Source organism: Kryptolebias marmoratus, linkage group LG13 (genome assembly GCF_001649575.2).
Source record: "Kryptolebias marmoratus isolate JLee-2015 linkage group LG13, ASM164957v2, whole genome shotgun sequence".
In the NCBI taxonomy this organism is placed as follows: Eukaryota; Metazoa; Chordata; class Actinopteri; order Cyprinodontiformes; family Rivulidae; genus Kryptolebias; species Kryptolebias marmoratus.
In genome coordinates this window covers 13141678-13163030 of record NC_051442.1, presented here as the reverse complement: position 1 = coordinate 13163030, position 21353 = coordinate 13141678, and the positions used below count along the sequence as shown (strand labels likewise).

Below are 21353 nucleotides of genomic sequence, written 5' to 3'. Positions count from 1 at the left end.
AACACTTTTAGTGAGGATTGCCAGTAGCAGCTAGCATATGGCTTCTACATCTGCTCAATAATTTCCCCCCTTTTGAAACTCATCAGGTTTCCTTTAATTATTTTCAATGAACAGTTTTAAGATTTAAGCAAAATAAACCAGTCTCTAGCCCAGTCTACACTAGAAAAAGTGTTTTTTTCCTTTAAAAAAGAACAAACAAAAAACAGCATTTACACTTTATTCTCAGTCATTAACCAGGTCAGCACAACCTCAGAGTTTATTGAAGACAGGGTGGATACTGAACAAGACAGAGAGAAAAACTGATTTAAAAAAATGGCTCCATTGTTGTGATTTTTGGGGCACGAGATGACAACGAGCAGGAGAAAAATAGGCTGGCATTGTTTCTAAATAGTGCCATATCTCTGGTCTATTGTGATCCACCAAAAAACAACAACAACAACCAAAAAAAAAACCACAAGTTAGGTTTTAAATATCTGTCAAATAATTTCTCACTTGTCTCTGCATCAGAGACAGGAAGCCGAAACGCAGCAGAATATTTCTGCTTTTAAAGACATCCAGAGAAGTGTGGATGAGGCCGCCATTCAGTCACTGCGGTGATGCAACGGTTGTGGAAATTTCTGTAGGCTTTACACGTCTGAAATGCTGGCGATCATAATGTTGAACCAGCTTTACAAAAATAAACATTCACTTAGAATGCTAAACCTTTTAAGTGGATGTACAAGCTTTGGAATTTAGACGGATTGATGTCGTCTGAATCCTCAAAATGTTGTATCTCTTTGGGTAACTGAGGCCGTGCGGTCCGCCAAACCACAATTAACGGCACTTCCAGCGCAGCTAAAGCAAACCTTGGTTGTAATACCACCCGAGGCGTTCACTCTCCTCGATACACAACAATGTTGTTCTCTGTCTCGTGAATCTTAATCTCATACAGCAGGTTGGCAGGAAGGAGCTTCACCATGTTGTCCCAAATGTACACAGCAACGTTTTCCGTTGTACTGATAAACAGAGGAGAAAGAAGAAATATGGATCAAACGGAAACAAATCCGAGTCAGATCAGTTCGGAAGGCTGCATACCTGACAACATTAGCAAAGTAAGGGACGTCTTTATCCAGGTTTTTGTGGTCCAGTGGAGTCATGATGACTGTCTGTTAAAGGGACAAAGGGGAAGGGGGAGGGGGGGGGGGTCGGTTGGTCAAACTGGAAGCACAGCGAGCATGGTAAAACAAAAAGTTGCAAATGACTTTAATCTGTATTTTAAAAAATGGCACTACTTTTAATTATTGTGTCGGTTCAAGCGCTAATTCTGTCTCCTTGTGTCAAAAAAAACCCCAAAAACTCATCAATCCAACACCAACCATGACCGTTCTGTCACATGAAGGCTTCGGAGTCAAACCCAAGAACATATCCCCTCCCTGTTCCACATAAAGAATCCCAGGTGTTAAAATAACACCACAGAATGTCTGCCGGGCATTCGATAGCGTTGGAACAAATTGACTCCCGTCATTAGCGTCACCAAACCTAAATAATGATGTTTTTTTTCTTTCCAAAGACACAAAAAGATACGATTTATTCATCATTTTTTTCCCCTTAAGGTTGCGATGATTTACCTCAATACAATTCTTTAAGTCCGCCATGTTCATGACCATGCCAGTTGTGGGACTGATCTGAGAACATAAATGCAGAATAACAGTTAAAAGTGTACCGACCATGAGTCATCTGCTACTCAGTTGTCCTCGTTGTGGTGTTTTAGGAGGACAACTTGTGTTTTCTAGTGACATGTCTGTGTAACACTCACCTTTCCTCGCACAGTGACCTCTACTGTGGGGTGAAACAAGAGCATGAAACCAATAAAGCAACAGGCAACAAGGCATTTCACATTAAATACAGATTTTATACTGGGGGTGAATGAAAAAAACATAACAAACCCTTGTAGTTGTGTCCATGACCATTGGGATTGTTGCACTTTCCATAGACTTTTTTATTATCCTCATCACTCATGACAGCACTAAATATATAGAGGGAGAGACAAAACAGGAAACCAGACGTTCATCTTTTTAAACGTTAGGCGATTTTACAAGTAAAAACAGGGAATTTCACAATGACTGCACTCAGGTTTATCATTGTAGATATCATCATGCAGGCAATAATTGATTACTTAAGATCAGCCAGTGAAAAGATAAAACTGTGGTGACTAAAGGCCCGGCCTTCCTCGAAGGAATGCGTATCGCCTGCCGCCTTTCATGGTGTGACTTTTAGGCTAAAATGTTGAGAACCGACAGAGCTGTTTTGGTCACGTCTTGAAAATACTGTGACGCGCAATATCATGTGATATCACAAGATGAGATGTTTTGCTGTCAGCGCACAGAGTACGTGTTGGGAGTCAAATTTCAGGTCAATATCTGTACAATTTATCGAGTTATAGCCATTTTACGAATAATTGTAATTTTCATTGTAAGAAAGGCAGTACATTGGGCTGGTTCAGAAATAGTTATAGCATGTTATTACGTACTTAACCAAGTAAAAATGCACCCATAATATTTGGATTCAATAATAATTATAAAATCAATTCCACTGGCTGAGTCCTAAAAATGACTGACAGTGTGGCTTTTTTCTGTAAATAAAATTAACATTTTCCAGCAATAGAAATTAGACTTTATTCTAGTTAATACTTTGACTTTTGGGGGGCAATAATACAGTGACTTTTTCTTTCTGTAAATAAAATGTGGACTTTTTTTACTGTGTGTAAAATCTTGACTTTTGTCACTACTATTTGGACTTTTTTATGAAAAAGAAATGTTGACTTCTTTGTGGGAATAATATTTAAACTTTACTATCTAAATAGATGACTCTTCCTCTTTATTTTATTTCTAAGTAGCACCAGTACATCATAATATGCTATTTTACATTGAATGGTTTTACCCTCCCAATATGGCGGAGAGGAGGCGTCAAAAAACTACAATTCCCAGGAGATTTAAGCAACGACTACAAGTTCAATATATACAAACAGTTATGTAGTAATACAGATATTCTTTGCTTTAGCTGTGTTTGGATAAGCTCTGCTGTTAGGCGTACGTTTATGGTTGCGGAAGGTGGCGCGAGCCTTATTGTTAAAAACATCCGATTTTCCTCGTTTTTGACTCGTTAATGATTAAAATGACCACCGTGGACTGTCAAATGCAAACCCCAGTTGCGGGGTGACGGGAAACTCAATTCGGCATGCACTAGAATCCCGGTTGTGTTTTAAATGCCCCGATATTCGGAGTATTATGGATCGTGGGGGCGTAGAGGGGGGTACCTGTGGAGCCGGTGGCAGGCGCTGAAGCGCTGAACCCGGGTCAGGTATCCGATGCGCTCCGCCGCGTCGTTCTCCGCCGGGGCTTCGGACATGGCCAGCAGAGGGGAAAAAAAGGAGGAAAGATGAGGGAGGCGATGCCAAAGCGAGCGAGGGGAAGTTTTCTGCGCGCCCCGTGACTCACGCTCATTGGGTCAAATCGGGGCGTAAATCCAGCTCACATGTCTGTCATGCTTTAAAGCCCCGAGCTGAAAGTGATTAACCAGGGCAGCGCAGAGCTCCCTGCTCATCATAATGTATCCATGCTGGGCCACCCCTAAGGTTTATTCACTCCCCCAAACTGGGGGTCCAGTGTTGGGGATGTAAGTGTGTGCAGAAAAGCACATTATTCGGTTTATTCCCATGCTGGGACCGAGCCCCTGCTCGTTTCTATAAGTTCGCAACCTCTGGTTTTATGGTCAGCAATAACATGGCTGCTCATTGAAGCGAAATCAGACATGACTGCCACCGTTATGTGAACTACCTGTGCACTCCCCTCCTGTCTGAAGTAACTCTGTCCACGGGGTCTGGCCCCGTGCTGTGGGGGGCGGCTCTCGGGGGGGGCTCGCCTCCTCCTTTCGCCGCTTCTCCTGCAGCTCGTTGTTCTCGTCGCTGTGGTTTCTCATGTGTTTGAACAGGTTGGTGGTGTTGCCACAGTACCGGATACACTTGTCGCACAGGTTGCAGCTCGCCTCGTTCTCGTTCGCGCACGTGAAGTAGCTCCACACGAGGCTCCGCTTCCTCCTCTGTGCCATCGTCCGCTCCCTCTCTCACCGCGGCCTGCTACGGGGGGTGGATCGATCCGGGTATCGATCCTCAGCGGCAGCGCCGGATCGATACTGGCGTGGCGGGATCGATACTGCAGTTTGCTTCGTTCGACCAAAAAAAAAATAGTTTTGCCTGTAAAAGATGCCGCTCTTCTCGCCGTCTCTCTCTCTCTCTCTCTCTCTCTTCCAACTGCTTGCACGCTTTGCCCCTCCCCCTTATGTGCTCCGTCACGTGCATTGTTGCAAACTCCTCAGTAAGGAAAGTAGCTATTGGCTGTCCCTAAAAGTAGCTGAATGACGTCACCTCCTAACCTGCATAATTAGCCAGGGAGGAATAATGACTTAAAAGCGACGGAGCCACTGTGGAAAGAAGAATACTTGCTTTAGTTTCAGACTCTTCAAAAGTTTCCAATGAAGCCAGAAAAAGCCAGGAGAAGCTTTTGTAAAAAATAGATGTTAAAGTTGGCAACACTGGTTAAGTGACATAAGGTGGATGACAGGATGATCCGTTCAAGCCACGCATCCCTGAGAGAACGGGCGTGGGGAAAAGTAAAGATGGGGAGAGGTTCTCTACTTTACGAAATACTACGGTTTAGGAATAAAAAGAGATATTTCAGAGGATTGTCTATTCACAAGGAATGAGGCCTTGTTAAAAACATACAAATTGCATAAAAAAAGCTCCCATCTTCTTTCAGCGATAACGCATTTTAAACAGACCAAAGTGATGTTGAAAACTGGTCTAAACAAATTTAACTTAAAAAAAAAGGTTTTCTTGTTTTGTTTTGTTTTTGTCAAAAACTATCCAGCGAAGACCAGAGAGGCGCATCATCCTTCAGTTAATCCTTGACTGCAAGTCAAGTTTTCAGCGAACAGCTCCAAGGTCGTCACTTTGTTGGAGCCAAAACACTATTTTATGTCAAACTGGGTTATCTTTTGTCAATTGTGTAGAGTCAAAATCAACAACAGCAACAAAAACAAAAACAAACCTTGTCTAATATTTAGCTATACAGTGAATTTAGCTGGCTAGCTGGTACTTTTACAGAACCAAATTAAAACTGGTTCTTTTCATAATCGTTGTATTGACATAAAACCGTTTCATTTATTGAGTGAACCATTTATAGATCAGAATTAAGTGGCCTAACAAACAAACAAATCTTCAGAGCTGTTTAAGACCACTTTAAAAGATTACAAGAAAACCTGGCTGCTTGAACGCAAATTTTAAAGAAATGAGAGATCACTTAAGCCTTTTGCACTGACTGAGTTACATTAACGATACTGCAGTTTTATAATTATTCCACACAAAATAAATTGAATGAAAATTGAATGTAAATAATATTCTTGGCAGGCTATACTTTGTACTAGATGTAGGAGACGGATTTACATTAATAGATCCACCGAGTGAGGAAATATAACACCACATTTTGTTCATGCATATTTTATTCAAGAGTAAAAAAATGTGACTTGTCCCATAGGGCATGCTTACAGTGTGTGTATTATTTAGGAAGTCAAATGCCAAAACATATTTCCATAGATAAAAAAATGTTGCAAGATAAAACCCATTATAGTTCTTTGTTGAAGTATGCATTTAGACTATACGAGAACCAGAAACGGAGGAATGAAAAATAACCATAAGCTAAACTGTAACAATAATAATAATGATGATAATAATAATAATAATAAGAATCATAATCATAATATCAGCAGTAAATATAACCAGAATACAATGTTTCCTGTTAAATGTGCGACACCTGATTTTCTTTGTGTCCTTTTCATTTACATTTGAAAACCATGCTATCATGCTTTGGCAGCCTGAAAAGTTGCTTTTCAATGAGAATATATTCATTCACACTATAGAACATTTTCTGTACATCAGTACAACAGAAAAAAAAAAAAAAAGAAATATAGCACAAGGCTTCACACCTTAGAAGGGCATCTCTGCATACAACGAACCAATAGAAAAATTAAAAGCAACGGTGGTAAATAACAAAAATTAAAAAAAATAAATTAATTTAAAAAGTGGACCAAAACAATCAAAGGAAGCCTATTTATAAAATGTATAAAACAAGACGAAACCTACAAATATAATTCAAAAATAAATTAATTCAAGTTTACTATTTGAAATACAACTAACACGATTATAACCTCACGTAACAATTAGGAACTTAATTGCATGCACTGATGCGTTCCATATCATAGATGCTGTGTTAAGTCACTTTTTGTCCATCTTCAATTCACATACCTTTATCATCGAAAAGAAAGATGTCATATAATCTCGAAAAAACAAAACAAACAAAAAAAAAGTATTAAGCGATGACAGGAAATTCTAGAAATTTGTCGAGCGTGTGGTGGTGGGCGGCTGGAGCTTCGCCAGCGTCCGCCTTCCCAGCTTAGACATTTGAACGGAGCCATAAAGTTTAATGTTGTCACATTCTTTAACATTGATTCTATGTTGATCATATTCTGATTTAATCTTTAATCTCCGCTGAATTCCACAGTAAAAATAGATTAAAATGAATCGTTTTAAGATAAACTCATAAGCCTGACCTACACTACTATACTTATTTTTTTTCATAAAGAAAGTACTGCTGATTACTTTAATTAATATCTGATAAATTTCCTGATCCCAAGTAGCGTTGCCAAACTGACATTTGACTTCATTATCAATTATTCGGCTCTGATGATGGATTTAAGCTCTCAAACTCCAAATGACACACTGATCGGTGTCGTCGTTTATATTTAAACAATATTTAAAAGTGAACAAATTTCTAGAACTTCCTTTTGCATCTGATAAGATTCATTTGTGTAGGCATAACAGCTTCATTACCAGCACAACCAAAGATGCAAGAACTCATAGGAGACTGCTGTATACTGTGTGTCTGTCCCTACTGTCTCTGCAGTAAGAAGCAGGTGAGGAAAAATAGCTCAGTGTTTCATCAGCAGGGTGTGTCCCAACATTCAAAATGATGTCTTCTGTTTGTTTTGTTTTCTCTGTGACCCTGGAACTGGTCTTGAACCTTTCTGTGGAAAGGTTATGAGCAACTAATGTCTAACCTGTTGCAGATAGCTCTCTGAACGACCTCAGTTTGGAGAAGTAAAGTTTAACTCTGACCGGCTTGACGAGACAGCGGCTAGTCCAACGCCAAAGTGGATTCGCTGCCATCTGAAGACGACCCTCGACCTCTAAAATATCATTTCAAAGGGGTTCGTGCAAACGTTGTTTTGTCAACCTTAACATTACCTGTCGAATTCACGTCATGTGGTTATTCTGGCAGAAATGTTATAATATTCATGCAGGATGCATACCAGGCTCCACCAGAGGTGCTACAGCTAACTGTTGTTGTTGCTATTTTGCTTGCAAAAAAAAACAAAAAAAACTTCTATGTAAATAATTGTATATCACAAAACTGACAACAATGTAAAGATAATAAAACAGCTTCGACATGAACAGCTACGAAAGTTTTGAGGCTGGAGCTGTTTTAAGACAGCAGCAATCCACTTTGGTCTCGGCCCTGTCCGAATTAGCCGCTAGCTCGCCAATCTGGCCCGAATGAAACCGTTTCCCCAAAACGGAGGCCGTTCAAAGAGCTACCTACAACACAACTGTCTGTAACCATTGCAAAGAACCTCACTTCACACCACCTGAACTGTCGCTTCTGCGCAGGAAGAAAGTGAGATAATCCGCAGCCACCCTCAAAAGTGTACGTGTTCCAGAAAAAGAACGGTCTGATTTTTAGCCGTGCGAGGTGAAGTGGTATTAAAGGCCATGCTGCTCGGAAATTAACCTTTGACGGACAAGTAAATAACTTTGCGGATGCTCTGGATCGAAATGAAACCCACTGAGATTAATTTCCAATGAGGGGCAATGTCTAATCTTGGTGTTGAATCTGAGGTAATGCCGAGGTTTCCTTCGGTAACCGGGCTTTTCAGTCACAACTTTCATCCCCTGCCTTGAAATGCCTTGTTCCCTTCGAGTCATATCCAACTGAGAGGTGACTGATTTTAAGGAGAAGAGGAGAGAAGACGTGCTGGAGTTTACTAAGCTGGATTTTGCTCTCAGACAGCAGCGCTTCCAGTCCATTGTTTGCACACATAAGCACCCCGTCCTCTTTCCCTTGCAGGAACATCTTACAACAAGGTAAATCAATAAATTTAAGTCCACTGGTAAGATGGTGCTCTGCAGGTTTGAAGAGGTGCACATTTGACTTTGTTGCTTCCTTCCGTTCTAGCGATGTGACCTAATACTAGCAAAAACATTTAGATAAAGAAGTTTGTTTTCCTCTCCAAGTGCATTTGTGTGTGATTCATAATAAATACTTTATAAAACAGTAAAATGATGCTTTTTGTGGCATGGATACTGCATGTATGTCTTCAGTCAGGCCTTGTGATGAAGGAGCACAGGTGTGCCAGTGCTCGAAAACAATAAAATCCCCCAACAATTCAGTCCGTGGTTGAATTGAGAAAGGGCCTACGGTCAGACACAACTCCTTGTCACACATTCGCTGCAGTCAAGCTGCAGCCTGTGGGTTCCTGCAAACCCCACGTCCCCTTCCCCCCTCCCCCAAACAGTGCAATGACACGCCGTCATGAAATAAATGACCTTTACGCCTGTTTTTTTTTTTTTTTTTTTTTNTGCCACAGATTTCATGTTCTATCTGCGGCCCTGCTTTGTTTCTAAGTTCTGAGGCCCGAATTTCCGATTAAGCAAAAGTCTTGCCGCACAACGCAACGGTGGCACGGTTTCCGAGGCCCAGCCAGCACATCACTGGATGTTGCTGTTGTCTTCTGTGCCGTTTGCCTCCGACATATTCATCTTGCCCATGGAGTGACCCACATGGTTCACCCCGTCCTTGCGGGGCGGCATGCGCTCGTTGATGCGGTCTAAGCCCTTTGCCTCCTCAAAGCTGGTGATCTTGTGCTGGGGGGAGAACCCACGGATAGCTGGAGGGGAGAAAACAAATTTAAAAAGAGTCAGGAATGTCAGAATGCTCCAAATATTATCTTCTGTCTACTAAAATATCAAAGGCTGTTAGGATTTCCAAGGATATGTACACTCACTGACCAAAATAAAAGGTAAGCACCTGGACTGGGGGGGGGAAATAAAAGGTCATCTGATTGCAGTGATTATAATATCAGATCAGTGTGGAAAGGAACTGTAAAGTCGTATCCTCTCCTGCTGCAACCCACATCCTCAGCGCCATCACACACACACACACACTGATCACCCAGTGTAATGCAGAACCAAGATTCATTGCTGAACACAGCGCGGCACCACTCGCCGTCAGTCCACGCCTCCTGGTTACGGCACCACTCCAAACACAGTAACACCCCCTGCTCTGGTGTTAATGGGACAGGTGAACTTATGCCAGCTGTCTGGACACGGAGCGTTGCAGAGTCCAGTACCTGTGTCCGGATGGCAGATACAGATGGGGTTCCTGTAATACTTAGTGCACAACGCAGCGATCCTCTCTTGGTGCTGTCCGTCTTGGGCAACCCGAATCTTCGCGATGCATGCTCAGCCTTTACATACCCATTGGGTTCGAACATCAGGCCACTGAGACATCTGTACGTCCCACATGTTGAGCAGTTGTGGCCTCATGCAAACCAAAAAATACAACCTCTGTCGAACTTTGTAAAGTGCTGGTAGTTCCGTCTAATGCGTTTGGTGACCTTTGCTCTCTCTCTTTTTGGCTGACTGGCAATTGCCTGATAACACTGTTGCTCCATTCATGATGCCACCTGCTTGTTCACATCTGTGGCAAATTACATCTTAATAGTATAATTCCTTCTGGGTGCTTCACTCTTTTTTTGTCAGTGAGTGTATACAGATAACATGTTTAAGGTGTGTAAGTGAACCTGATCAGATAGTTAACACTTCAATGAATTCCTAAAGCAAAAAAAAAAAAACAAACAACAAAAAAACTTTCATAAACTGACACCTCCTGCACTACATATCTCACTCTAGTATTCATTTTGAACAGAAAACACATTGAAAAATAAATCAAAAGTCCCCATATTCTTGTACCTTTGTGACCTTTGAGCCTTTTATTTCTTCGGTGGTTTGTTATTTTGTGTAGCGTAGGACAAACAGATACAGCCATAGACGAGTCTGGACTTACCAAACACAATGCTTAACAATTTATTCAAGGTCACATTTCTACTTAAATAAAAACCTACATATGAAAAAAAAAAAAAAATCTGCAGCTTTTTTTTTTCTTTTGGATGTGAGTAAAGATTACCTCAGTGACTTGGTATTCAGGATGCATATTTCATGTTGATGCTCCGGTCGTTTTCTTGTTCTCGTGCATGCAACGTTTTTTTTTTTTTTTTTTAGAGCCAGATGGAGGCCATTTACAAGCCAAACCCAAAACAATGTGCTTTAGTCATGCATCTCAAAGCAGCACTTCACTTTGCAAGGTTTTAATTTATAATGAAAGTCTCTTGAGACATTATAACACTTATATATATATATAATTATATATATATATATATATATATATTTTTCTTTTCCTTCCCAGATTCTCTCACCAGCTGGTAATTACCAATTCCAAAAGTGCGCTCCAGTTATTTTATGCGCAGAGCTTCCTTGATGCAGGCAGTGTAGGTGTTAGGAGCTCCATTAAACGTCTCTGTTCCTCAGAATAAGAGCTCTGACTCAACAATTATAAGAACATGATATCTCAGAAGTTTCTCACCCTGCAAATGCAGCGAGACGTGAGGTTCGTTTATTTATTTTCTTGTCAGCGCGCATAAATCCACCAGAAATTAAGTTCTCTACTCCATGCACAGTCGGTTGGGTTTATTTTCTTAAATATGCAATTTACCGCAAAATAAAGTGCCATCCGTTTGAATACAGAGAGCTCTACAGGAGAGAGGTTATTGCTGTGTAAGCTGCATAAACTCAGCGAGGGCCTCGCAGGAGACCCCCGTCAACATGATTAAAAAGAGGTGGGAGAAGGAGCACCGGTTTACCTTCTCTGTCCTCATCATGCGTCTCGATGGCTTCAATGGCTTCAATGGTGGCTGAAGAGGGGAGGAGGGGAGCAGGTTACTCCTGATAAAGCCATGCAAATGTATAATGCAGCCCCAGGGAGACGGCGACTCGTGTCTTTGGCCAGATGAGCGGTACACGTTCATTGTCACTGAAGCCAAACCCAGAGGAGCGCCATGCACTAATACACTGATCGAATTAGCGTCAGTCTGGGGTTAGAAAATTCAGATGCCGAGTAACAGAGACACATCCACACAGACAGAGTGACAGAGATATGAGACGATGAGGAGGAATGGAGAGGGAGGGCTGGGATGAGGTGAGAGCGCCGACGTGTGTCTTGCGCCGTCTGATTACAAACGCTGTGCTTTGCTTTCCGCAGGTTTTCCTCTCCGTCGACTTTTTGAGCATGTGGTAGACGCTAATCCTACCTGGGTGTAATCAAACTGTCTTAGTTAGCTGTTTTGTTTTAGGAAGGTCCCTAACGAACTAACAGAGCCTCCACGATAAGAGCTGCTGGAGTTCTCTAAATGCTCAGGAAAGAGGCTTAAATGCTTCATTTATGATCCTCTTTGACACTTTTATGAAAACAAAAGGCCATAATTCCATCCCATAATGCCTTGCAGCTGTAATGTTCTAAGTGATACTCAGTTTTCATGCAGTTGTAATACCTAAAATATGACAAAAGGTGAACATCAGCAGCCTGTGATTTGTTTTTTTGATTTTTTTTTAAAGGAGATTTAATATCTGTATCCAATCTAAAACTGTAAAACTACATTGATTTTCCAAATTTTATTTGAATGTAACATTTGTTTTTTAAGTCTCCCACTGCCGTGAAAGGCAGACAGTTGTGTAACTGCTTCTTTAAGTGTGCATATTCGCTTGTCTGTCTGTCTGTTAGCAAAATCTCTAACGAGCCGCTGCATGAATTTCAATGAAAATCTCAGAAGGTAATCACCGGACATACGTCTACAACCGGTTACCTTTTGGAGTCAACCCCCATTCAAGATGGCCGCCACAGCTGGTTGACTTGAAAAACACAAGAATGGCTATAGCCTAGTCAGTTTTACAGATATGTACCTTACATTTGGTGTGGTAGTAGCTGAGAGTCATCCTTAACCCATACTCCAGCGCCCACAGCTCGCACAAGATTAAATAAATATATATATATATATTTATCAACCTGTAAATAAATGTGAAATGGTTTCTTATGTTGTTTTTATTCCATATATATGATGAGGCAAAATGTTTGTTATTTTTGCACATTAGCTGTAATATATGCCAAGCCCATAAATGAGCATTTTAATCAAAAACAGCTTGTCTGCCACCACTAAAGTATAAATTACCCGCTCAAAACCTTTTCATCCGTCACGTGACAGGAGCACCATCAAGAGGCTAAAGCGCGACCTGCCGGCCGCTCCTCGTTCGAGGCCGGGAGGCAAAGTAGGCGCACAGAGGAGAGAAACAGGACTACACAGGTAGGACTGGGGATGCCGATGAGGAGCAGAAACAACAAAAACAGAGAGCAAAACACTCGAGGAGCGGCTCCGGCGGAGCCAGCGCTCACCACTCTGCAGCGTCTGCCTGCCTCCGGAGAGAACCCCGCTCGGCAGCATGCCAGTGGGCGTCAGGCCCTTCAGCGTCAGCACGTTTTCACTCTCCTCTCTGCGGGAAGAACAGGAGCAGGCGAAACGGGTCAGAAAGCTGGGCTGAGACCTGATCAAACTGGAGGAAAAAAAAAAAAAACACTCTAGCCCAGAGGTGGGCAATATTGGTCCTCGAGGGCCACTATCCTGCATGTTTTACTTGTTCCTCTGCTCCAACACACCTGATTTGAATCAGTGGGTGATTAACAGACTTCTGCAGAACATGAAGAGGTCATTTAACCACTGAATCAGGTGTTGGAGCAGGGAAACAATGAAAACATGCAGGATGGTGGCTCTCCAGGACCAGGATTGCCTACCCCCACTCTATGCAAAGCACCTACGACAGTTTAAGAACGCGGAACCACATTCACACACTCACAAAAAAAAAAAAAAACAAATGAAAGGCCTACCTGAGAACTGAGAACATTTTGGCCATTTTGCCAATGGCACGGATCTTGTTTTTGATCACTTCCTTGCGGGCCGCTGCTGCGTTTGCTGCAAGCAAATAACAGGTAGAATAACAGAAATAACAGGTGCCAAACAGTTATGAGCTGCTGTAAATACGCCAGACAAATCTATTTTTATTTAAAAGCATCTAATATCTACGTTTATGATGCTATACGGACTATGAACTGTGCAAAGTACCAAATATATGACAATGTGATATTCAGCAAAAGGATGTATTACGTTACCGGAGTCGGATTCTAATGGATTTGAGATTGTGATTTTATGCACATGTGACAACATACAGGCAGAGTGTCCTCCAAACCACAGTTTCATGAAACACGTTGAAGATTTCACCAGGGCGATTAAGGCCGCTGGGGTGTGCGAGGCGCCAACGAAAAATAAAAGCGGAAACGTCCTCTGGAGGACTTCTCACCGTCAAAAATCTCGTCCTCGTCGTTCATGAGCTCGTCGTCGGAGCAGATGCTCAGCACGTTCACCAGCATCTCCGTGACTGTGGAGGAAAAAAAGGTGCGAGGGGGCACAGGTAGTCACTGAGCGGCGAGGCGGTGAGGCGGCGGGGGCGAACAGATAGGAAAGGTGCGGGGACGCGTCGCGAGCCGCCAAGCTGCGAAACGTACCTTTCTCACCGACGAACGGCAGAGACCAGGTGAAGACGTCCATGAAGTTGGGCAGCCAGTAGGGGTGGGGGGAGCAGTTGAACTGTCGGATATTCATGACGTTGTTCTCGTATTTCAGTACAGCAGCTGAGGGGAGAGCAGAGGAGACACGGGAGGGAAAATGCCCCGCCTAATTCAGACAAAATGCAGTAGCTACACACCTGAACTACACAATATAAAAACATGATAACTGTATTGTGTAGAACACTGAATTGCTCGAAAGGGGTAAGGAATACATAAAGTTATTGCTCCATCTGGAGGGTCATAAAGCCACAATAAGTCTGACACTTTGCTTCTTTGACATAGAACATCGCATTAGTCTGAAAACAGGTCGACTCTAGCGATAGAGTCCATGAATTCTTTTCTCTGAGCTCCAGAGAAGAATTTTGACGCACTGGTATGTATTTACACTCAGACCTGTTCAGTGAAGCACATATCTAGTATGCGACAGTTGTCTTTAGCAGCGGATTCACTCATATTTCCACCTAAGCGTGTTCTCCGCCATATTTGTTTACCTACACAGACTACAGCCAGCCTAATGTAGGTCAATCACGTGACTCGGGCTTCTGCTTGTTTTTTTTTGGCAGACTCAGCCGAGTCCTTTGTTTGACACGGACCGCGCACCTGCAGTTCAGAATCGCCTGTTAGTATAGCTGGAAAACTGCCGGAGTAAACTCTTTCAAACGGCACCGATATATATCGATATAATTCAGGATAACCTTTTTTTAATGGTGGATTTTATTCTCTGCAATGAGTACCTTTAACTATGAAGTATAGAGTGAGACTGAAGTTGATGAAGCATAAAAACAGTAATCATGTGATAATTTACATTAACACAAAACAAATCTGGGAAATGTTAGTAGGGTATGCAGAAGGGGGTAAAAAAACAACATTGCTGCTACCTTACATGGTTTGTTTTTCAGGAGGGGGGGATAAAATTTCACATTTAACCACTAGGTGGCCTCGCTGAGGCCGGGCTTTTGCTGACACTTACATCAAGAGGCATAAAGCCACATGGAGACAGTCAGCAGAGCTGACAGTCCCTCCCACGCGCCCCATCTCCCATAGCCCATGGCAACCGAGACACAGATCTGAGAACACAAACAAACAGGGGCTCCCTGATGCTTTCCTACGGCCGCTCGCAGCTAAACGCAGTCACTTTAACTCGCGCACTCACGTCCATGCGTTCAAAAAAACAAAAAAACCAAAACACAAAACACAAAAAACATTTCCGCAAATAAGAGAAAGCAACCCATGGAATCAGCTGTCATGTTTGAAAGCTTTAAAATGCCAATTAGTCCTTGAGCGACGCAGCGTTCTGCATTGTTTGTTAGTCAAACTCACGTATAAAAGGCGCATTTGGTAAAGAAAACTGAACCGACGTGTAATCTAACTGTCAGGGATGAAACACACTCGGGCTTCTTTCTTTCCACAGTTTATTATTTGACTGACTTTTTTTTACTTTTTCATATTTACACAAAATTACGAGACGTGGGTACAACGCATTCCTAAAACAAAGGCCTAGTGTTGCTCAAAGAAACGCGTATGGCCTGCTGCTTTTAAACAGAATCTTGATTTGGCTTGACTCCAAAAGTTAATCAGTTACAGATGGACATCTATTGATTACTTTCCGAGAGTTTTGTTAAGATCCATCCAGTGGTGCATGAGATATTTTGCTAACAGACAGACAAGGCTGACATCAACAGTTAACGCTAAAGTTTTGAGCAATAATATTGTGCAACATGTGGTGCTCAACGTACGTGTTGGAGATGACACTCAGCCACTACTACACCAGAAGTTGGCTCGATATCTTCAAAACTGTCTGAGTCATAGCCAGCTTCGTGTTTTGTGAGGTCGGTTGGCTGTGGCAGCCACCTTGATGTTGGCTGACTCCAAAAGTTAATCGGTTGTAAACATACATCCAGTGACTGCTTTCTGAGAGTTTCCCACAAATCCATCGAGTCAATCATGAGATATTTTGCAAACAGACAGGCGGCGTTGACTGTAGCGGTTAATGGTAGAGTTTTAAAAACAAATTTTGTGCGATCGTTCAGGGCTCTGGGTGTGAGTCGAGAAAGACTCCCAGCTGCTGCTACCACACAAACTTTTAGCTTGGCTGAGTGGTCGCCATTTTTGTGTTTGGGCAAAAAAAAACATTACCGCTTTTGGGATTCGGCGGTGGGCGATAGTATATTTTTTCCCATCGTGTGAGACCTGTTTTCGCGACTGGACAGCTAACGAGGAAACCTAAAATGAGAAGGGAGCGACTTGCTGACCTTTGTTATTGTAAACATCCAGGTAGTTTGGCGCCGAGAAGATGGTGATGAGGGACGGGAACCCAGTCGTCTGACTCTTACGGTACATCCGGTAGCTTCAGGGTGGTCCGGTAACAGTAAAGGCAGAAAACAACAACAACAACAACAAAAAGCTCGTTCACATACATTCATTTTAGCCAGTGGGTGCCATTTTCCTTTCTTTGTGCCAAAGTGGCGACATACCCGGCGTCTTGCGCTTCGTGTGCTCGGATGATCGATAATAAATTATTGCTCTGTAGGAACTCGCATACAGCCGGATAACTGCAAAAAAGAGAACAAGAAAAAAAAAACAAGTGTTAAAGGGAAATGTGAAAATTTACTCTAAGCAGATTCGAAACAACTACAAATAATAACAGGAATAATGCATTTATGTTCATGTAACAGATCCTTTTTTTTTTTTTTTTCAAATTAAAGTCACAGACTTTGTGACGATCAGATTCATCGCTCGCTAATTTACGCAGAAACTTCACGCCAGAGCTTCCTGCCCCCCAGCTCCAACCTGACAGGAAGTGAGGCCTAAAAGCTGCACACCTCTCCCACATGTAGGGATACGTTCTTTTACAGTTCCGCGGTCCGAAGAAGGCGTTTCTGCAACCATCATCGGATGAGCGTCTAAGCCTTTCGGAGTCTACTAAATTAAGATGGCCGCCGCAGCTTATTAAAACCGTATGAGACACAAAAATCGCTCTGACCCGGTGAGTTCGGTGTCGTTGTGCCTCGCAAAGTTTCCACCCTGTGTGATCTGAGAGGATCTTGTTATCGCCTGCGTCGCGCAAACATCATAGCTGTCCTCCATGTTTTTTTGTATTTGGTTTTTTTTTTTTTTCATTTTTCTGTCCAGATGGACAATGAGCTGTCCCACAGAGACGGATGACAGGAAAAAAAAAACAACAACAACAACAACAACAAAAAAAACAAACCCTGCATAACTTACAAACGTGTCAGTTTGGATGAGAGCTGCAAGGCCACAGAGCAGACGAGAAGCACGTACAGTGGCAAAAAAATAAATAAATACAAAAAATAAAAAATCGTTCTTCAGAAAAAGAAACAAACAGCAGCAAAAGAGCTCGTCTGATTTATTTCCCCCAAACAGAGGACATCGCTCTTGTGTCACGCAGGAAGGGGAAAGCGGCGTCCTTCAGGTTTCACAGACGTCGTAGGTTATCATATCCCAGCAGCAGCGTTTTTATGAGACACCTCCAGGGTTGTCTTTTGTCATCCTGAAACTGCACAGTCTCCTCAACTTGAAAAGGAAAAACAGTGTTTTTTTATGATTTATTTATTTTTCTCTCTTTTAAATAAAAAATTCTTTGGAATTGCTTCTTTATTTTCAAATCTCTCTCCTTAATTAGAAAAATTGCTTTTAATTCAAATTGCAAATGAGCTTCATGTCTCTCCTTTTTTCTTTTTTTTTTTTCTTTTCCATATTGCTTAATCCTGCCATTTACTGTATGTCAAAACAAAAAAAAAAGCCATGACTTTTCCCCCAAGATCACCTCATGATGAGAAATGATGAAGCTGTAGCCGCTTTGGTTAAACCTTGGAACATAACGGGGTATGATGGGACGTCGTGATTGGAATGCGTGTTGCGAACGACTCTCAGCTACTACCGCTCCAAAGTTTGGCAGGCGATAGTGTAACTGCCTGCTTGTGTCTGTCTGCTTGTTAGCAAAATATCTCATGAACCGGTGGACGGGCTTTAATGGAAGCAATCGTTGGCTTTTGGAGTTAACCCAATACAAGCTGCCTGCCTCAGGTAACCAAACGTATAACCAACACTAAAGTGGCTACAGCTCAGCCAATTTTACAAATACTGAGCTAAAATTTGGCGTGGTAGTAGCTGAGAGTCCCCTCCAACACATGCTCTGAGCTCGAAAACGTCACGTGAGTCGTTTGTTTCAAACATTGACATGAAAAGCTGTGGGGCGAATCAGATTCCTTCAAGGAACGCTGGTTTTTAATTGATTGCAATTATCACTTTTCACTGTTTTTACAAATTTAGCTCCACTTAGAAGTCATGGCCGCAGCTGAAAAATAAAAAATACACTCAGCGTTTTGTTTGTTTTGCCGCAGTCCGACACCAAGACTATCAATTACCGTCAGTATCCTCATTTTCAACCACTGACAGTTCAGTAATAATAGTATTTCACAACCAGGGCTGACTCCAGCAACTACTTTGTTAGTTGATTTACCAGTCACCTTTTTTTTTTTTTGTTTCACCCATGACGTTACCGGTTGACTAAACCGTACGCAATAGCAAATATACCCCTTTCAGTTTGCGAAAGTCCAACTGAAATGTTGAAGGTACGATAACAGAAGCTAAAGCTCGACAGGCGAAGGAATCTACGATTAATCTGATGACAACGTGCAGAGAAAAGGCTCCTCGGCAACAATCCCCCCCCACCCCCCACCCCCCACCTGCACTTTCCCAGCAGCCGCTGCCGTCGTTCGGCCCCCATCAAACTTTCACAAGTCTCTTGAAATATTTAAGCGCGCAAAGGTTTGTGCCGGAAGAAAAACAAGGAGCCCGCCGTGCCCCGAGCACCTGGAGAAACTGTGCCATCCTCCCCCATCTATCTGGGTCACACTGTTCACCTTCCCTCGGTGGCAAATATGTGTTTTAAAATCACAGGAATGGATACGTTTATGTGGGGTTATTTATGTCCAACACTCAACAAAGCTTGCATAAGTGGTTTTCATTGAATTCCTACAACAACAACAACAACGAAAAGAGCTTTGCTTCGTGCAAACTATCATCCCTGCGCTCGCTCGCGTCCTCGTTCGGAGTTTTCTTCGCTCCGACCGAACTGATCGATCCCCCGCAAGAGGACACGGTTTGCACTCGGAGTGCTGGCCCACCGATCGTCCCATCCCCTCGGCGTTGCGAAGAAACGCACAATAATGTGTTGCTGGGCCTGTGAGTGAGAACGAGTGAGGAATCTGACAAGTGAGTATGAGCGAAAGAGACAGAGCGGGATGGAAGTGCTGCGTCGTGAGTGTGAAACCGAGAGAGGTTTTTTTTTTTCTTTTCCCTTTCTCTTTTTCTTTCACCTAAGACAATCCATCTGCGATGGCTGGCGGCCATCAGATTTATTTCCCCCAGTGTACCAAAAAAAAAAAAAAAAGATTTCCAATCGACCTGTGTCATTAGAACCTCTCCGCAGGAATTTAAAGGAAGAACGCGTAAGTTCAGGTATGAGAAAGTAATTCCGCACTCATAGGCAGCGTCTGACTCAGTTGTCTGCCTTATTTCGGATTAAATAGGCGACGTTTGGCATTGATTTCAGCCCGAGCTTCCTTTATCAGATACTCCCCGAGATAATGCGGCGCTCCGTGTGCTGCATAAACGCTGTACAGTAGGCAGGAGTGGTAATGATGGAGAGGTAAGTTTGAGAGCGAAGGCAGAACAAAGCCAGGGGGAGATAGATGACTATAATAGCAGCATCCTCCACACATATACACAACCATCCTCACCGAGCTCCTGTCTCACTGCATAGCAATCGGTGACCGCTCCACAGGGGTGGAGGAGGAGGAAGAAGAGGAGGAAGCTGTTTGTCTTTATCAGTCTCAAGCATCTGCAGTGTTTTCGGTGATTATATGTATGTATTTATTCTATAAAGCTTATTTCATTTGTCTCAGGTTGGTCTCAAAAGTCATCCTTCAGATAACTGAGGTGTTTCTCTCTCTTTTAATTTTTTTTTTATTTTAAAGATCATGGTCTTTGAGCTGCTTTGTGGTTCAACAATATCACAGACGATTAAAAGCGAAGATTTCAAACTGCACCGCGTAGAGGGGAGCAACGGCACCAACTGCTGGCACCCGGGGCCGTATCTGACCGGCGAACTCAATTTATCTGGCCCGCAAGGCGTTCAGCTATTTATAAACAAGGCCGAGTCAGATGCATAAATCGATTGCAGCGCAGCATGGAAATGGTTAGAGACAGCAGCGCTCGCTCAGAATGAGATCGGGACCAACTCTTCAAGAAAGAAAACGGGGTTGAGCGTTTCGAAAGGAAATTTAGTTCAAGCTCAGCCCAGATGTTTACTGAATGTTTGGATGTCAATTATGCATCTTTTTATCCTCTAAATGCTCCCGAGCCCTGTGTCGTGACTGCTTAACTCCCAAATTGGGGATTTGTAGTTAAAAAAAAAAAAGAAATACTGCACCAGAAGCTGTTAATTTATGTTTATAGATTCAAATGAGCGGCCTGAAGCTAACTCTGTTAGCATCAGCGAGCTGAGCAGCAGTGTGAGCCACAGTTGTTGGGTTTTCTGTCACGCTGTTTTACAGATGGAGCAGGAGCCCGCTGCAGATTTGTGAACTGTTGAACAAGCTGCATCATGTTTGAGCCTCATGAAGCTGCCCCTGAAGTTAAAGTAAAAAACAAACCCTGTCCTTTAGTAATACACTGCTTTTAGTACTTTCCTTCAGACATTACTATTATCTAACTAAAACCTTTTATCTTAGATTCCTATTTAAGCTATTTGGCATGATCCTATTCTTATTATTTTTTACCTTTTTAGTCTTTAACACTTTTGTACAGCAGGGGCGACCATTATGTGGGGGCTCGGGGGGGCTAGGACCTTTAAATTACAGATTTAATGGTGTGCTGTGTAATTACATTCTGAATATAATTTGTTATTTAGGTGATTCAACAGCAGATTAGTTTGTTAATAATAACTGCTGGAGCATTTTCCTTTAGTCATCAGGGACAACGTAAACATTTTTCCATTATTCATATATTTTTTTTTTTTTACAAGCTATGCTAATTTTTGTGGCCCAGCCACTTTGAATCAGGCCCACCTGTACATTCATTTCTGGCTGTGCCAGTGTTGTTCAGTGATTTAAAAGCAAAGTCATGACAAAATCTTCTCCGTCAAGAAAGAAAAGTGGAACATAATGTGTATTATCGTAAACAGCCAGGCAAATGCCACCTGTCTAAAACAGCGAAAACTGAAATAAATAAAAGAGATCAGCCACGGCTTAGCAAAAGTTGGCCTCCACTGATCAGAAACATTCTGTCTTTTAAGCAAACTTTGTTGATGACCCCTGCTAAAAGCTAATACAGCAAAACGGCAGATAAAATGTGTTTCCCAAGCAGGCTCTGTCTCTTCCCATACAGGCTCCTGGATGTAATACTTATTCTATTAAATATTATTACAACACACACATGTATTTTTAAAGG

General features: G+C 42.4%; 2 protein-coding genes across 4 annotated transcripts in view; both read right to left on the bottom strand.

Moving 5' to 3' along the window:
* Window positions 1–203: 203 nt before the first annotated feature.
* Window positions 204–4273, bottom strand: LOC108236896 (6-pyruvoyl tetrahydrobiopterin synthase). Of its 2 annotated transcripts, none has more exons than XM_037978946.1 (7): window positions 3816–4273; window positions 3296–3377; window positions 1926–2005; window positions 1796–1815; window positions 1608–1664; window positions 1075–1145; window positions 204–995 (listed from the first exon to the last, which is right to left on the bottom strand). In XM_037978946.1, the coding sequence occupies exons 1-7, from the start codon at window positions 4084–4086 to the stop codon at window positions 872–874; spliced, it is 705 nt and encodes a 234-aa protein (XP_037834874.1). In that variant the 5' UTR covers window positions 4087–4273; the 3' UTR covers window positions 204–871. The 2 variants fall into 2 exon arrangements, with proteins under 2 accessions (XP_037834874.1, XP_017273442.2); XM_017417953.3 differs by having other exon boundaries at window positions 1796–1818; window positions 3816–4266.
* A 1244-nt stretch (window positions 4274–5517) lies between these two features.
* Window positions 5518–21353, bottom strand: part of ppp3ca (protein phosphatase 3, catalytic subunit, alpha isozyme) — a 29820-nt gene continuing 13984 nt past the window's right edge. The window contains exons 7-14 of one of the 2 annotated variants that reach the window (XM_017418144.3): window positions 16352–16429; window positions 16130–16224; window positions 13815–13940; window positions 13610–13687; window positions 13140–13224; window positions 12651–12748; window positions 11068–11118; window positions 5518–9036 (exon numbers count right to left, since the gene is read on the bottom strand). In XM_017418144.3, coding sequence (XP_017273633.1) covers window positions 8858–9036; window positions 11068–11118; window positions 12651–12748; window positions 13140–13224; window positions 13610–13687; window positions 13815–13940; window positions 16130–16224; window positions 16352–16429 — 790 coding nt within the window. In that variant the 3' untranslated portion in view covers window positions 5518–8857. The remainder of the gene's footprint in view (window positions 9037–11067; window positions 11119–12650; window positions 12749–13139; window positions 13225–13609; window positions 13688–13814; window positions 13941–16129; window positions 16225–16351; window positions 16430–21353) is intronic. The other variant, XM_017418145.3, reaches the window with a different exon arrangement.

Coding starts and splice junctions, on each gene's coding strand:
- LOC108236896 (XM_017417953.3), bottom strand. CDS start 4,086: ATGGCACAGAGGAGGAAGCGGAGCCTCGTGTGGAGCTACTTCACGTGC. Junction 3,378..3,815: donor GACAGGAGGGGAGTGCACAG/GTAGTTCACATA, acceptor CCATGTCCGAAG/CCCCGGCGGAGAACGACGCG. Junction 996..1,074: donor TACTTTGCTAATGTTGTCAG/GTATGCAGCCTT, acceptor TCTGTTTATCAG/TACAACGGAAAACGTTGCTG.